The sequence below is a fragment of the Microcebus murinus genome, chromosome 18, assembly GCF_040939455.1.
Source record: "Microcebus murinus isolate Inina chromosome 18, M.murinus_Inina_mat1.0, whole genome shotgun sequence".
In the NCBI taxonomy this organism is placed as follows: domain Eukaryota; kingdom Metazoa; phylum Chordata; class Mammalia; order Primates; family Cheirogaleidae; genus Microcebus; species Microcebus murinus.
The window spans coordinates 38,188,244-38,201,823 of NC_134121.1; the positions used below are offsets into that span (position 1 = coordinate 38,188,244).

A 13,580-nucleotide genomic window follows, 5' to 3' on the forward strand; every position below is an offset into this window, starting at 1 on the left:
CCCCGACAGAGCCGCGGGCGGGTCGTCGCCACGGATCGGGGCTGAGTGGCTGGTCTCCGAGCGCCGCCCGGTGGCAGAGTGCGAAATTGCAGACCAGACAGCCCGCGCTTGCGAGTGTGCGCGTGAAACTCGGCTGGGTTCAACCGGATTAAACCCCTGCCTTCGGGAGGACATCCCTCCTGATGGGAATAGGAAAGGCTGCGGGATGCTAGGGACAGGCAGTGCCAGAGCCCTAGCTCATTTTGTCCAATCCTTGTCCATTTTACAAAGGAGAAACGAGGCTGGAGCCAAAGGCATGCCTTGTGCAGGTGGACGAGCTAGCAGGCTTTGGCTTGCACAGCCCTATCTCAAGGCCCTGCTCAAATCCCACCCACCCCGGAAGCCATCCCTGAATAACAACTGCGAGCCAGTTTTATGTCCTAAGTACACTTTGCACACTTGCCTCATTTGCTACATTCAGCCAATATTTATTGTCGGCTGCCAACCACTCTGCAAGGCCCTGGGGTGTACAGTGGTGAGCAGAGAGAGACAAGGTTCCTGCACCCATGTGACCCGCAGTCTGTTGAGAGTGGCAGAAGCTAACCCAACACCATACAAATGAATATACAGCCACCCACTGTGACAAGTGCCATGGGTGGGTATAACATAACAATGGACATGATCTGCTGGAAGGGCCAAGGGATGACAGCCTCCCTGAGGAAATCACATTTGTGTAGTAGCTACAGAGAATGATAGGAGGGGAGTTGGAACATGGGAATGGGTGGGGAAGGAGTCAGAAGGAAGAGTATGTGCAAAGGCCCTGTGGAATGTCAGTGAATCAGGGCTGAGGAACTGCAGGAAGGAAGACAGGCAGTAGATGAGGTTAGGAGGTTGAGGAGGAAGGCAGGGGCCAGGTCTCGGAAGGACTTGTGAGCTGTCAGAGGGGATTTTTAAACTAGAGAGCTGTGGTCTCCCCGCATTGCCCAGGCAGGTCTGGAACTCCTGGCCTCAACTGATCCTCCCACCTCGGCCTCTCGAAGTGCAGGGGTTATAGGCATGAGCCACCTCACCCAGTTAGAAGGGGATTTTTGATGAGAGCAGAAGGAAGTTGCTGAAGGGCTTTAGTCAGGAGAGTGACCTGGTTGGGTCTGCATTTTGGAAAGATCCCACTGGAGCTCAATGGAGAAAGGGGCAAGCGTGGAGCAGGGGCAGGTAGGAGGTCATAGCAGCACCCAGGGCAGATGGCGGGCAGAGATACACAGAAGGCGGTGGGCTGGAGGTCAGGAGGAGGAAGCATGGTCAGGACTGGCAGTGAGGAAGAGGGGGGTGTCCAGGCTGATTGCAGGTGGGGCCATTCCCTGAAGAGAGGGGGGCTTCATGAGGTTCACGTTGGTTTGAGGCGCCTTCTAGTATGTGCACAGGGAGGCAGAGATGACAAGGCATGGAGCGCAGAGGACAGGCTGTCAGGAGAGAGGGATTTGGATGGGGGTGCGGAGAGTTCACTGGGGAGAGTGCAGCGAGCAGAGAAGAGGACTCAGGTCTGGGCTTGAGTGAGCCTGAGAAAGACACAGGCGGGGACCAGCCAGCGTACAGAGGGGAAACCCAGACAGGGTGGCACCCCAGAGGCAAGGGGACTGAGGGGTGCAAGAAGCATGGAGTTACTGTTCACTGGACCTAGCTAAAAAAATAAATAAAAAAAAAAAAAAAGAAGAAGAAGAAGAAGCATGGAGTGTCAACACTATCAGACTCCTGAGAAGCCAACCAGGGTGGGACAGGAAAAGGTCCCTGTCCCCACAGGTGGGCTTGGCGGGCGTTGTCCCAGCGACAACAAGCAGAGGGCTTTAAGCCAACCGGAGTGGGTTGAGGAGGGAGGGGAAAGGAAGGGCAAATGGAGACTGGATGGGCGCTTGCTGTGAGGGGAAGGACGGAAACACACTTTCAAGATGGAGGAAGCTGCGACACGCATCGACGGGAAGGGTTTGGTTGAGAGACAGTGACTGAAGCTGCCGAGGAGAGAAGAGACGGCTGACCCCGCGCGGTTCTGAGAGTGTGGGGCGGCAGGTGTCGGAAGGGTTGGCAGGCAGGGGGGTTCTAGTGGGTGCTCCAGAGAATGAGCTCCGGCTGGAAGGGATGGTACTAAGCTCAGAGAAACTGGAAGCTGCCTTGAATGTAGAGGAATCTGGGGTGATGACGGGCCCCAAAGTGTGACCGTGGGTGAGGGGAGCCGAGAGGTTGAGGGGCAGAGAGGTCATCTCCTGGGATAATGGAGTCACCTGAAACTGAGGTAGAAAAGGAGTGAGGTAAGAGCTGGGTGAGAAGACCATGCGCCAAGGCCAAAGCATCCCAAGAATGAGGTGGAGTGACAGCCCCAGGCAGGGTGGAGGCGGGACAACCCAGTGGCACCAGCCTCCAAGGAGGAAGCATCTTAAGAGGAGGAAGATGGTCTGGAAGTACCTATGGGAAGCAAGACTCCCAACCTCTTCGTGGGAGACGAAATAGCTCCCTGGGAGTGCTCAGGGGAGAGCTGGTTTAGAAGAGGGCCTGGGTAGGGGAGGCACAAAGGATGGATCAGGGACCAAGAAGGTGGAAGCTTCCAGGTGTGGGTGTGGCAGAAGCAGACGGGGGCTGGACTCCGGCTACTGCCTGGCAAAATTCAGAGTGAGGGCCATGTGGGTTCATTCCTCCTGGCCAGTCTCGGCAGAGGTGGGCCCTGGGCTGACCGGACACTAGCCCGGAGTGTCCACACAGCAGACTCATAAGGGAGGAGCTCTCCGTCCCATTTGGCAAGTAAGGAAACAGGCACAGACATAGGGAGGTTAGGTAATTTACTCAAGGCCAGAGATCATAACCACTTATTACTAAGTGATTATTGTTATGAAATTCAACCCTTGGAGCAGAGTTTTGAACCCTGTCAGTCTGCCTCCTGAGCAGGTGCTCCTGTCCATTCCATTTGTCATAGCCACTGTGGGACTCCCTTCCCCCACCCCCACCTCGGGAAGAATAGCCTTGTGTCTCCCCCACCCCACACGGAATTTGGCATTTCTGGCGCGTGGAAGGCCCTTTACCCCAGGCACCCTGAAAGGGGCTTGGGAAGGGCCGCAGGCTGCCTGTAGAGCCAGACCCTTAGCACTGAGGACACTTCAGTGTCCAGTGGCCCAGTGATCGGGGGCACTGGGTAGAAAAGGAGTGGGGGTCCCCCTGGATGATGTACCTGGCCCTGCCCCCATCCTTGGTTTCCCAGACCCCACAAAAACCCCCAGGAGGATCAGACTCCTCTGCATGGTTAAGGTGAAGTTTCTTGCCAGCCCTGGTGAAGTGGGCAGAGGGTAGAGCCAGATTTAAGGTGACTCAGTAAGACAAAGCTCCTGTACCCGCCTGGTGCCGCAGCCATCACGTGCCCCTGGCTCGCCTGCCCTGCCAGGCCCTGAGCTCCTGGAGGTTGTAGGCTTAGCAACTCCTGGACCCTCCCAGGTTAGCCCAGCACGTTGTTTGCAGCAGTCGCTCAGTATTTGCTTAGTTAAGTCTGGAGCCCAGCCTGGGAGCTCCCCGTCTGACTCTGAGTTCTAGCCCCACTCTGCTAGCGCTTTGTGACTTTGAGCCGCCACTTAACCCCGCTGAGCCTGGGCTCCCTTGCCTGTGAAATGGGAGCAGTGCCAGCTGCAAGAGTGACAGACCTGTGCCACCGCACTTCGGAGAGCTTTGTGCTTGGTTTCATGCTCTGTTGTCCCCGTTTTGAAATTCTTAACCCAATTTTGAACAAGGAGCCCGCATTTTCATTTTGTACTGGGCCTCACAAAGTATGCAGGTAACGATATTTATCTACCTCAGAGAGATGTTGCAAGATTAAATGAATTGATCCGTCTATAGTGCTTAGCACATAATGAGTGTGCAATAAATGCGAACAAATGCCCATTGTCCCTTGCTTCAGAACATCCCAGTGCCTGTGTATGATAAATGAGTGAAATGACGGAATGAGTGAGAGCTCAGGAGCATCTGGAAGCGACCCTGTCAAGGTGACAGGGAATGGGGGAGAGGGGGAGGGAAGTCGAAAGGAGCCGTACGGGAAGTGGGAGCAGTTTTGCACCCCAAGTTGAGAAGCAGTAGTTTCCTCGGCAGCTGGAGATCACATTGTGGTCCAGACCCGGCCGCCACACCCGGCAAAGAGTCCGCTTGGTGAGAGCTGAAGGCTGGGCTTGCGGTCTTTATTACGGAGGCGTTCAGTCTCTAGCTCCCGGACGTTTCTAGCTTCAGGAGCTGCCGCAGGGCTAGGTCGCCAAGGCCTGGAGCAGTGTTCAACCCCCGCGCCGCTCCGCCAGGACGGGAGTAGGGGTGCGCACGGGCCAGCAGGCCCCAGGCAGGACGGCGAGCGGCGCTCAGAGGAAGGGGTTGGTGCCCGGCTGCGGGGGCCCGGCCGACCCCGACGTGGGCAGCAGCGGCTGCGGGAGGCCGGCGGGCGGCGGCGCGAAGGCTCCGGCCTGCGGGAAGACGCTGACGGAGACCGGGAGGCTCACGCCCGCGGGCACGCTGCTGAGCGGGAGGGGCAGGGAGGCGCTGTAGGTCATGGAGCCCAGGGGCGCCCCGACAGGCCCGCCGGCCGCCAGGCCCAGCGCCGGCGACCCGGTGCGCATCTGGTTCAGTGTGGGCCGGCCCGGCTCGCCAGCGCCAAACGGGTTGGTGGGGGACGGAGCGCTGGGACCTGGAATGACAGTGGGTGGGCTTGGTGCAGGCCGAGGACAGAGCCTGAAGCAGGGAGGGTCAAGAGGAAGATTCTAGGGCACAGAGAGCAGAGCCCCAGCATTGAGGGACGAGGGGGTGTCCTACCTGTCAGGAAGGGGTTCCGGGTCTGTGCCGCCTGGGGCACCTTGACCAAGGAGTCAAGGTTGACCAAGGAAGAGGCTGAGGGGCCCAGGAAGGACTCAGGTGTGCGGCACCCTCGGGCCTCCTTGCCGGGCTGGGTTAGCGCCTCCCCTAGTACGCCCAGGTCAAAGGCGTCTGGCTCCTTCGTGCCATTTTGCTTAGCACTGGGGCTAGGCTCTCCAAACAGGTCCAGCTCTGGAAGAGAAATGCTAGAGCTCACTGGTGGGGAGAGGGATGGGTCCCCCACATGGGAGGAGGAGGGCAGAGCCCCTCTGGGTGGGACCCTGTTCCCCGAACCGAACCTCGAGGTCCCCTTGCCTCCTGCTCACCCACAGGGCTGCCGAGCTTCCCGGAGGACAGGGTCCGGGAGCACTCCAGCCCCTCCTTGGTCTCCGTGGATTCTGGGGGTTTGGCAAATGGGTCAAAGGTCGAGGTACCACCTAGAGCTAGATGAGAAGAGGGAGAGGAGATGTGTTGGCAAAGAGAATAGGCACTGGTCTGACCCCTTTTCGGGGAAATGCCCCTCTTAGCACAGACAAGATCTGCTGCCCCCTTGGCACTGGAAGGAAGGGGACCCTGAAGCCCCCCAGACCCTCACCGACACCCTCAGGCCCTGTACTTACCAGGTGTGTCAGAGGTGTCCAGGGAGGTCCCCCAAGGGTCAGCCCCAGCGCTGGGAAGTTTGTGGTGGGGGGAGCTCAGTGCCCAGGGGTCTGTGGTCGGGGGTCCAGCAGGCAGCACTGGGGTCCTGCCCCAGGGCTCAGAGGAGGAGAGCGTAGGAGGCAAGTCCCAGGGCTGGCTTCGGGACAGGACATTTCCTGAGGGCACTGGAGACCAGGGGTCTGCAGAAGGCCCCCAGGAGGAGCCACTGGCCTCTGTGTTTGGCCTAAGACCTGAAATGGGAACAGCATAGGCATGATCCCAGACCCACCCAAACCCTCATCCAGGCCCTTCCCAGTTACCCTGCCCTAGTGGGAGGCGTGGGATCCACGTCATAGATGGGCCACCGACTCGGGACCACCCAGCAAGCTGGAGCCTGGATTCAGCAAGTTAGCCCAGGAGCCTGGTGCCCCCGGCAGGGGCGACTCAGGCCACCTACTCAGGCCGAGATGGGCTAAGCGAGTGAGGCAGCGAGAGAACACATGCTGCATTTCTCATGAGCTGGCCTTCCTAGACGTGCTCCCCTGGCCCTCACTCCGAGAGCCGTGTCCCAAAGACAGCAGAGGGTCAGGGCAATGAGTGACTTGCCCAGGGACCTGCAGTTAGTTACTGGAGGGAGGTGCTTTGCCAGCAAGTGGCTGGGAAGGAAGGAGCTCCCTGGGACCAGCCTGGGAGCCTCTTGCAGCCCTCCGTGCCCACCTGGGATGTCCCATGGGTCAGCAGAGCAGTGTGTGGAGGACGGGGCCGGGGCAGGTACGAAGATGTCAGCCAAGTCCAGGATGGAGGACTGTGGAGGGGAGAGGCAGCCATGGCTCAGGAGTGGGCGGGGCCCAGAGGGAGGGCAGGCCCTGACCTGTCAGCCTGACGGCAGCTCGTGCTCCCCTTTATTCATTCCACAGATATCTGCTCATGACCCCTCACCTCTGTACACTGCTTGAGAGTTTATGTTTCCTTATCCATGAAGTGCCTGATTTTCATAACAAACCTGTGAGGTAGGTAGGGCAGGTGATGTACCCATTTTACAGATTAACCAGCTGAGTCCCAGAGAGGGGAAAGGGTTTGCCAGAAGTCGTACAGCCAGGGAAAGACAACGCTTTGATAGAATCCAGGCCAGCAGAAGGGGGCAACAAGGGCCAAGTCAGATTTTTTTGCAATGAGCTTAACTCCCTAGATCAGAGTCCAAGAGAAATTGAACATGGGCAGGAAGGAGACAGGCTGCCCAGGGGCAGCACGGACAGCTGGGGTGGGTGGCCTTGCTCAGCGGTTACCCACTCCCCCCTCCTGGAAAGGAGATATACAAGCCCAGGGTGTCTTCAACACCGTTTGCCCGAGCCCACGCTTGTCCTGACTGGCAGTATCCCGTAATCTAGAATGTCAGCGCTGGAACTGTCCAGAAAGCCCATGTGCAGAAGAGGAAACAGGCCAAGACAGTGATGTGCCCCAAGCCACACAGTAAGTGCCCGAAAGTCCAGGGCTCTCAGATCAGGATTCTTTTGCATCCTACTTCACTGTCAACTCAGTCACCAGCCCATGCATCATGGGATGAGGGGCTGCTACACCCCACAGCCCCCATTTTCATGTAATAAGCACTTAGGTGGTGCTTACCATATACCAAGCACTGTTCTGCACTTTGCAAATACTAACTCATCTCACCTCCCAGGCTCCGTCCAGCCCACACCCACCGGCCCACTCCCTACCTGGCTGGTTTTCAGCTTCTCCTCCTCCTTTTTCTCTTCTCTCCTGGGCTCTCTGTCCTGCCGGTGGCGGCCAGTGGCCCCTGCACCATTGGCTATGGGGGAGTCATCTCCCCTCCAGGACCTCACCTCCTGCAGAAGGCACAGAGGAGTGAGGCACATGAGCAGCTGGGGCTGGGCTTGGGGGAGCCTGAGCAGCTGAGGCTGGAGTCAAGGAGAGAGTGCAGGGTGGGGGCAGCTGAGAGGTTAGGAGCAGCGGGACCACCAGGTGCAGGGGGAGCCTGTTAGTGCCTGTAGCACCTCCACCAGCGCCTCCACCAGCACCAGCAGCAGCACCGGCCACCCGGGCGGGCGCGGCCCCCTACCCACTACCTTCTCGTGCTCCTGCCGGCTCAGGCGCAGAGCCAGCTGCAGCTGCAGGTCCTCATCCCTGTGGGAGGCTGGGGGAACTGGCTGTGAGGGAGGAAGACAGGGTGAACTTGGCCCAGTGCTGCCACCCTGGAGCCAGAAGGACAGAACACCCTGCCATGGAACGGGGATGGAGAGAGAGAAATACTGCCCACCAGACGACAGTGCGGGTGTGGCCTTGTCCCTGCTGGGATCCGAGATGCAGTTGTAAAGGTCAGCAAGATTGATCTTGCTCCTCTGGCTGCCCTGAGAGCTCCCCAAGCCCAGCTACTTGCTGCCTGGCCTTCCCGGATCCACAGAGGTGATGGCAGAGAAGATGATATCGGGAGACCATCCTGTTCCCCCAAAAGGACACCTGATGGGGGCAGTAAATCCCAGTGCGTCTTGAGGATGTCTGTCAGCACACTCACCGCCTCCACCACACGGCAGTAGCAGGCCCCCGCGACACGCGGTGCACCCCAGCTGCACACGCACTGCCCTTTCCAGCTGGGGAGGCTGAGGCGGGAGCCAGTCCCTGCCTGCGACCAAGCCAAGGACACAGACAGGCCCTGCGCTGTCCTTGGGGGCGGGAGTCGGGCTTTGGGGCCCAGGGTAGCAGAGCTGAGTCAAGGCTCAGGGGCACAAGGCCCCTCTCCCTCCTCCTGGGTCCCATTCCTACCACACCTGCAGCCGCTCACCTTCTCAGCCTCCTCGCGGCTCATGGCCAAGGCCAACTGCAGCTGCAGCTCCTCTTCTCCTGAGGTCTGAGGCCGGGCCTGCTCCAGGTCAGAGGCGTAGCGGGGGGATGAGGAGGAGGCTGCAACAACCATCGTGGCTCTGTGACCACACCAGTACCCACCGGTACCCGAACCCTCTGCCCGCCGGGAAGCTGAAGCTCGGAGAGGGGAGCTGAGGGGGAGGGGAACAACTGGCAGCCAGGGGCTCTTCTGGGCCAGGCAGTGTGCTGGGCACTGTAAGTTCACTGGTCCACCCAGCAGTGCAGACTCCATTCCCCCCTTAGCCTACAGAGACCGCTCAGAGGGGCCCTGGCCAGGGTCCTGAAGCAGGACTTGCACCAGGTCCCATGACCCCAGCGCTCGGACTCTTCCTTGGGGCAAAGGGGAGCAGGAGGGCAGGAGGTTCCAGGCAGATAAGGTCACAGCCTCAAAGCCCTGGGCAAGCTGTCAAGGGCTATATGAAAAAAGGGCCATTCTGAATATTCCTCAGATCAGGGACGCCCCGCTACTAGGGACAGAGAGTCAGGCACTGCCCAGCAGCTGCCCTTATTTTCAAAGGCAGTGCCCGAAGCGGAGGGATGAGGGGAATGCCACATGTCTGGGCACAGGGCGAAGGGCATTTCTGGACATGGTCTCATTTAATTCTCAGATCGCACAACGGAGGTAGGTGAGCTTATGCCCATTGTACAGGCGAGGAAACTGAGGTTCGGGGAGCTAACTGCCCAGGTCGCGCAGCTTGGAAGGGGCGGTATAAAGAGGGCCGTCTGACTCCAGAGCCTATGCTTCTGCCACCACGCCGTCCTGTCAGCAAACTGACAGCAGTAACAAACGTGTGACAGCGCTATCCTTTCAGCTAACTTGCCTAGCACCACCGCGTGCCAGGTGTTGCGCCTCGCGTGCCACATGCCTAATCTTGGAATCCTCCTGACATCCCTCTGAGGTCGGTACTCTTAACCGAGGCCCGGGGCTGCAGAGGCAGGGCCGGAACTCAGGCCACCCCGTCCCGGCCCCTGCAGGGCTCACTCACAGTTGTAGGAGGAGGGGGAGCCTCCCGGGCGGCCGCAGTCCTCACCGTGGCGGCGGCTGAAGCCCAGCTGCCCGCTGCCGATGCTGGCGCCCTCCAGCGCCATGCGCTCCTTGGTCTTGAGGGCATGGGTCCGCTCCTGCCGCAGGCGCTCCTCGTCCTTGAGCAGGGTCATCACCTGCTTGACCTTCTCGCGCACGTTGACGCCCTGGTCCTTGCCGTCTCGGTCGATGTACTGGAAGTCCTTGAGCGTCTGGATGGTGTAGAGGTTCTCGCGGCACTGGTGGGCCACGCGCTCGGAGCCCGTCTTGAGCAGGTAGTCCAGCAGCGTCAGCGCCTTGTACACGTGCCGCCAGTTCTTGCCGCTGTCGTTGAGCCGCCGCCACAGCATGCCCATGACCTCGGCGAAGGCCACCGTGTTGAAGGTCAGGTCGGCGATCTCCGACATGAGAGAGCTGGGCGGGCCCCAGGGGTCATTGCTGGTGGCCTCGCGCACCTTGACCTCTGCCTCCGAGTAGTTGTGCACGATGTTCTTCACCTGGCGCCGCAGTGCGGAGGTCGTCATGGCTGGGGACTTGCAGGTGGGCAGCCCCCGCCCCCGCCGGAGGTGGAGGGCCGAGGGCCACCGTCTCGAGGTCACGGTCTCGAAGGATGGGCCGCCGTGCTCTCAGCAGGGCGGCTGCGTCCTTGGGTTCCACATGGGGCTGAAGAAAAGAGGGTCTGGGACTCAGGGGCAGTGGCCCTCAATGCACTGGGCACTCAGCCACCGACCAACGAAATAAGGGCCGGCCAGAGTGTTCCTGCTGCCAGGAACAGCCTTCAGCGGGCACTTACTCTCATTTCTTATCTCCCTTATTCAGCAGGCAAGTCTAACTTTGCACACTCATCTATGTCCACAATCACACCGCAAAGATGCCATCATCTCCAACCACAGGTAGGGAAAGTGAGGCTCAGAGAAGTATGAAACAACCTGTCTAAGGTCACAGAGCTGCTACGTGGGCGGCCAGGATGACCCCAGGCAGCCCCCCAGAGAGTGCACGGCCCCGGGGAGGACCTAACAGCAGCCCCAGGAATGCCCACTGGCCGTGCTTCTGCTCAGCTACCTCCTCCGTTCCTGCCAGGCTCTAGCTCGAGACCTGTCCTTTCCAGCTCCTCCCTTCACTTTCCTCTTTTCTCATATTGTTAATTTTTGTAGTTTGATTCACTCAACACCTATTTCCTAGAGACCTTTTTGGAGCCAGGCACTATGTCCAGAAAACCGCAGTCCAGTGTGGGAGTGCAGAGAAGCACAGGGAGACCCAAGCAAGGGAAATCAGGGGAGACTTCCTAGAGGAGGTGGTGGCTGAGCTGAAATCTGAGACCCCAAAGGGAAGGGTGCGGAGTGACCCAGCAAGGTGAGGAAGGGCAGCTCAGAGCCAGTGCTGTGAGCTGGGCCAGGAGGCCGGAGAGGGAGGAGCGTTTGGGGAAGGCTGCCTCGCAGAGTTGTGGCCAATACCACCCCTGCCACCCCCACGTACACGTGAGAGCACTGAAGCCAGAGAAGGGATGTGACCTGTCCACGTCACACGGCGTGTAGGTGGCAGGGCTGGGACTGACACCTAGGTCTCCGTAAGACTAATCCAATACTTACTGCCATGTCACCCGGTTTGGTAATTAATTCATCTGATTGTTTTTCTGTCTCAGTCCACCTTCTCAGCCAGAGCGGAAGCCCCCTGAGGGCAGGGACAGGCTGGGCTCTCCAAACCCCCAAGGCCCTGGGCAGATGGTAGCCCTCTGGTACCCCAGCAGAAGGAAGGTTAGGACCAGCCACTTCCCTCCCCAGCCCTCAGGTCCAGGCTTTCTGCTGAACGCTAACCTGGGCCCAAGACAGAGGAAGGTCCTCCCAAGGCCCTATCAGACACCAAACGCAGAAGCCCCTGGCCACCGCCATTGCTCCAGCACCAGCACAGGTGTGCTCGGCCACACACCTACACACAGACACACACACACTGGGCCTGCAGAGCCCCCGGCTTCACCTGTGAACCCCTCCCCACCCCCTACCCCCACCCCCCCCAACGCCCAGGGAGATGGCACTTCTCAGCTCCACCCTCTGTGCCCAGCCTGGCTGTGCCCCAGCTGGTCCCCAGGCTGCCAGAAGGCAGGACTCAGGAGGCTGTCCCGCTCCCCCGCCAGAATCCACGCTCCTTCCACCCCAGCCCTGCCAACGCTGGGCTCCGTTCAATGCAGCCCCACAGGCCTTGGCAGGTTTCACCAGGGCCCAGGTGCCTGGGAGAGCCTGGGCTCAGAGCATGGGGTCCCGTGGGAGCGGGCCAGGTGGAGCGTGCCTGGCCCAGAGCACTGCCTACCTTCTGTCTGCTGTCTGTCTTTCCGTCCAGCCCAGCCGGTCGTGGGCTTTCTGTGAGGATGCCACGGCCACAACTTGTTTAACTCCAGCCCTCCCCCTCGCTAGTGACTCAGACCTGCCTGCGCCTCCCCAGCGGTGGAGTCAAGATGGGAAATAACACGCACCAAAGCCCGCCCCAGCGTAGGCCCCTCCCTGCTGGCCGCTGGAACTAGCAGAACCAGTTGGGCACAGTGACTCCACCAGAGCCCTACCTGGGCCTGGCGGCCCTGGCCCTCCTGCCTGCCCAGTGGGGGAACCGGCCTTAGTGGGAGGGGGCCTTGGGGTAGGCCCAGCGGCCCTGCCTGGACTTTTCTCCTAGAAGGTGGGCATTCGCCCATACCTCTGCAGGAGGTGCCTTGACCTCCCTCCCCTGGAATTTGAGGGGACAAGGCTGGGAAGAAGAGGGGGCAGGGTGAGGCCACTGGAGCACAGAGATGGGGGAGGAGAGGAAGGGACGCGGGAGGGAGCGGCTGGGAGTGCTGCCAGCGGTGTTACAAGCAAAGGGTTTTATCGAACACAATATGCCCAGAAATAAAAGGGAGTGAAACAGAAACCCAGCAGCTGATAAGGCGGAGGTGGCAGCGGCGGCGTGGTGGCAGCCCGGGCAGCTGAGTATGGAATTACTGCAGTGACCTTGAGCCAGACCCTGCCAGGTGGAGGGAAGGGCACTGAGGAGGCAGGGCCTCGGAGGCCAGTTCAGAGGGGGGCAGAGGGCAGGTGAGGCAGGAGGGCACAGGGCAAAGGAGGGGGTGGGCTGGGGGCCACAGGGCATCAGCTCTCTCCTACATAGGGGGTCCCAAGAAGGACTGCATGGGGGGCTGGGGCTGCTCCTCTCGGGGCCTCCAGGACTGGGCAACCTGGAGAGATTCCCAGAAGTCAGGACCAAAAAAAGCAAATGGTGCATCCCCAGAATGGGGTTCAGAGAGACGGGAGGAACCCAGATCTGTCTAATCACAAGTGTGTGAGTTTGTCCAGAGTCTGTATGTGCTCCCACCAGCCCACACCCCCTCCGGCCAGTGGCTAAGGCGGGCTCCAGCCCCCAGGTCCCCAGTCAGGTCCAGCACTAGCAGTTTCTGATCCCTCCCTTCCTCCAGCCCTCTAGATGCTGAAGGGACAGAGGAGTGAGCTCCAGCTCTAAGCTGCTGTCAACTTCATCAGCCCTGGGGTGGCTAAGTGGGGGAGGGGGGCCGTGGGAGTGTGTGGGGGGGCTGCCCTGGGCTAGAGGTGCAGCAGGGGCTGAGGAACAGGGAATAGCAGAGATGCCCAGGCGTCCGTGGGGAATGCCACCAAAGATGCTAAGTCCCAGGGTGAAGTAGGGAGCGGGGACCCTGAGTCCCTTCCTGGGGCTGCAGGGAGGGAGGGGCAGCAGGCAAGAGCCTGCAGGTCCTCTGCAGCCCAGCTCTCAGTCTCCCCTCCCTGCCCCTGGGAAAGAGACTAAGCCCCAGGTCCACTCTTTGCCCCTGTTTTCCACACAGGGCACTGCCAGGGAGGGAGCGCGGGCGGGGGGAGCTTACCTCTGGCGCAGGCTCCCTCAGCCCCAGCCCTGGCCCCAGGAGCCTCTGCAGTGACCCTCCGACCTGGACCTGCGACCTGCACGGCAGGGGGATGGCACAGCCTCGGGAGCGTCTCGAGAGCCATCCACCATGGACCCTCGTCCCAGAGACCCACCCACTCCCAGGAAGCGCAGACCCCTCAGAAGGGCAGCAGCAGGGTCCCTGGAATGGGGAGCAGCGCTGCCTCTCTCTGGTTTGCCTCCTAGACTCCGGCCAGCCAGCCAGCGGCACTGGGGAGGGAAGTTGCTCAGCTGGCCAGGCAGGTCTTCCTCAGCTGTAACAGGACACAGGAGGAAGCGCAGAGCG

General features: G+C 60.3%; 1 protein-coding gene across 2 annotated transcripts; it reads right to left on the reverse strand.

The window, feature by feature from the left end:
- Positions 1-2,787: 2,787 nt before the first annotated feature.
- Positions 2,788-11,787, reverse strand: EPN3 (epsin 3). Of its 2 annotated transcripts, none has more exons than XM_075994475.1 (10): positions 11,684-11,787; positions 9,387-10,042; positions 8,276-8,394; positions 7,563-7,643; positions 7,194-7,322; positions 6,196-6,283; positions 5,460-5,729; positions 5,166-5,282; positions 4,801-5,031; positions 2,788-4,675 (listed from the first exon to the last, which is right to left on the reverse strand). In XM_075994475.1, exons 2-10 carry the CDS (start codon positions 9,901-9,903, stop codon positions 4,353-4,355), a joined length of 1,875 nt encoding a protein of 624 aa, XP_075850590.1. In that variant the 5' UTR covers positions 9,904-10,042; positions 11,684-11,787; the 3' UTR covers positions 2,788-4,352. The 2 variants fall into 2 exon arrangements, with proteins under 2 accessions (XP_075850590.1, XP_012645239.1); XM_012789785.3 differs by having other exon boundaries at positions 9,342-10,042.
- Positions 11,788-13,580: the final 1,793 nt, after the last annotated feature.

Excerpts from the sequence above, each read along its gene's own strand:
- EPN3 (XM_012789785.3), bottom strand. The coding sequence starts at position 9,903 with ATGACGACCTCCGCACTGCGGCGCCAGGTGAAGAACATCGTGCACAAC. Across the intron at positions 7,323-7,562 it reads GCCGGCAGGAGCACGAGAAG|GAGGTGAGGTCCTGGAGGGG; the intron begins GTAGTGGGTAGG and ends TGCCTTCTGCAG. Across the intron at positions 4,676-4,800 it reads CCGGAACCCCTTCCTGACAG|GTCCCAGCGCTCCGTCCCCC; the intron begins GTAGGACACCCC and ends CTGTCATTCCAG.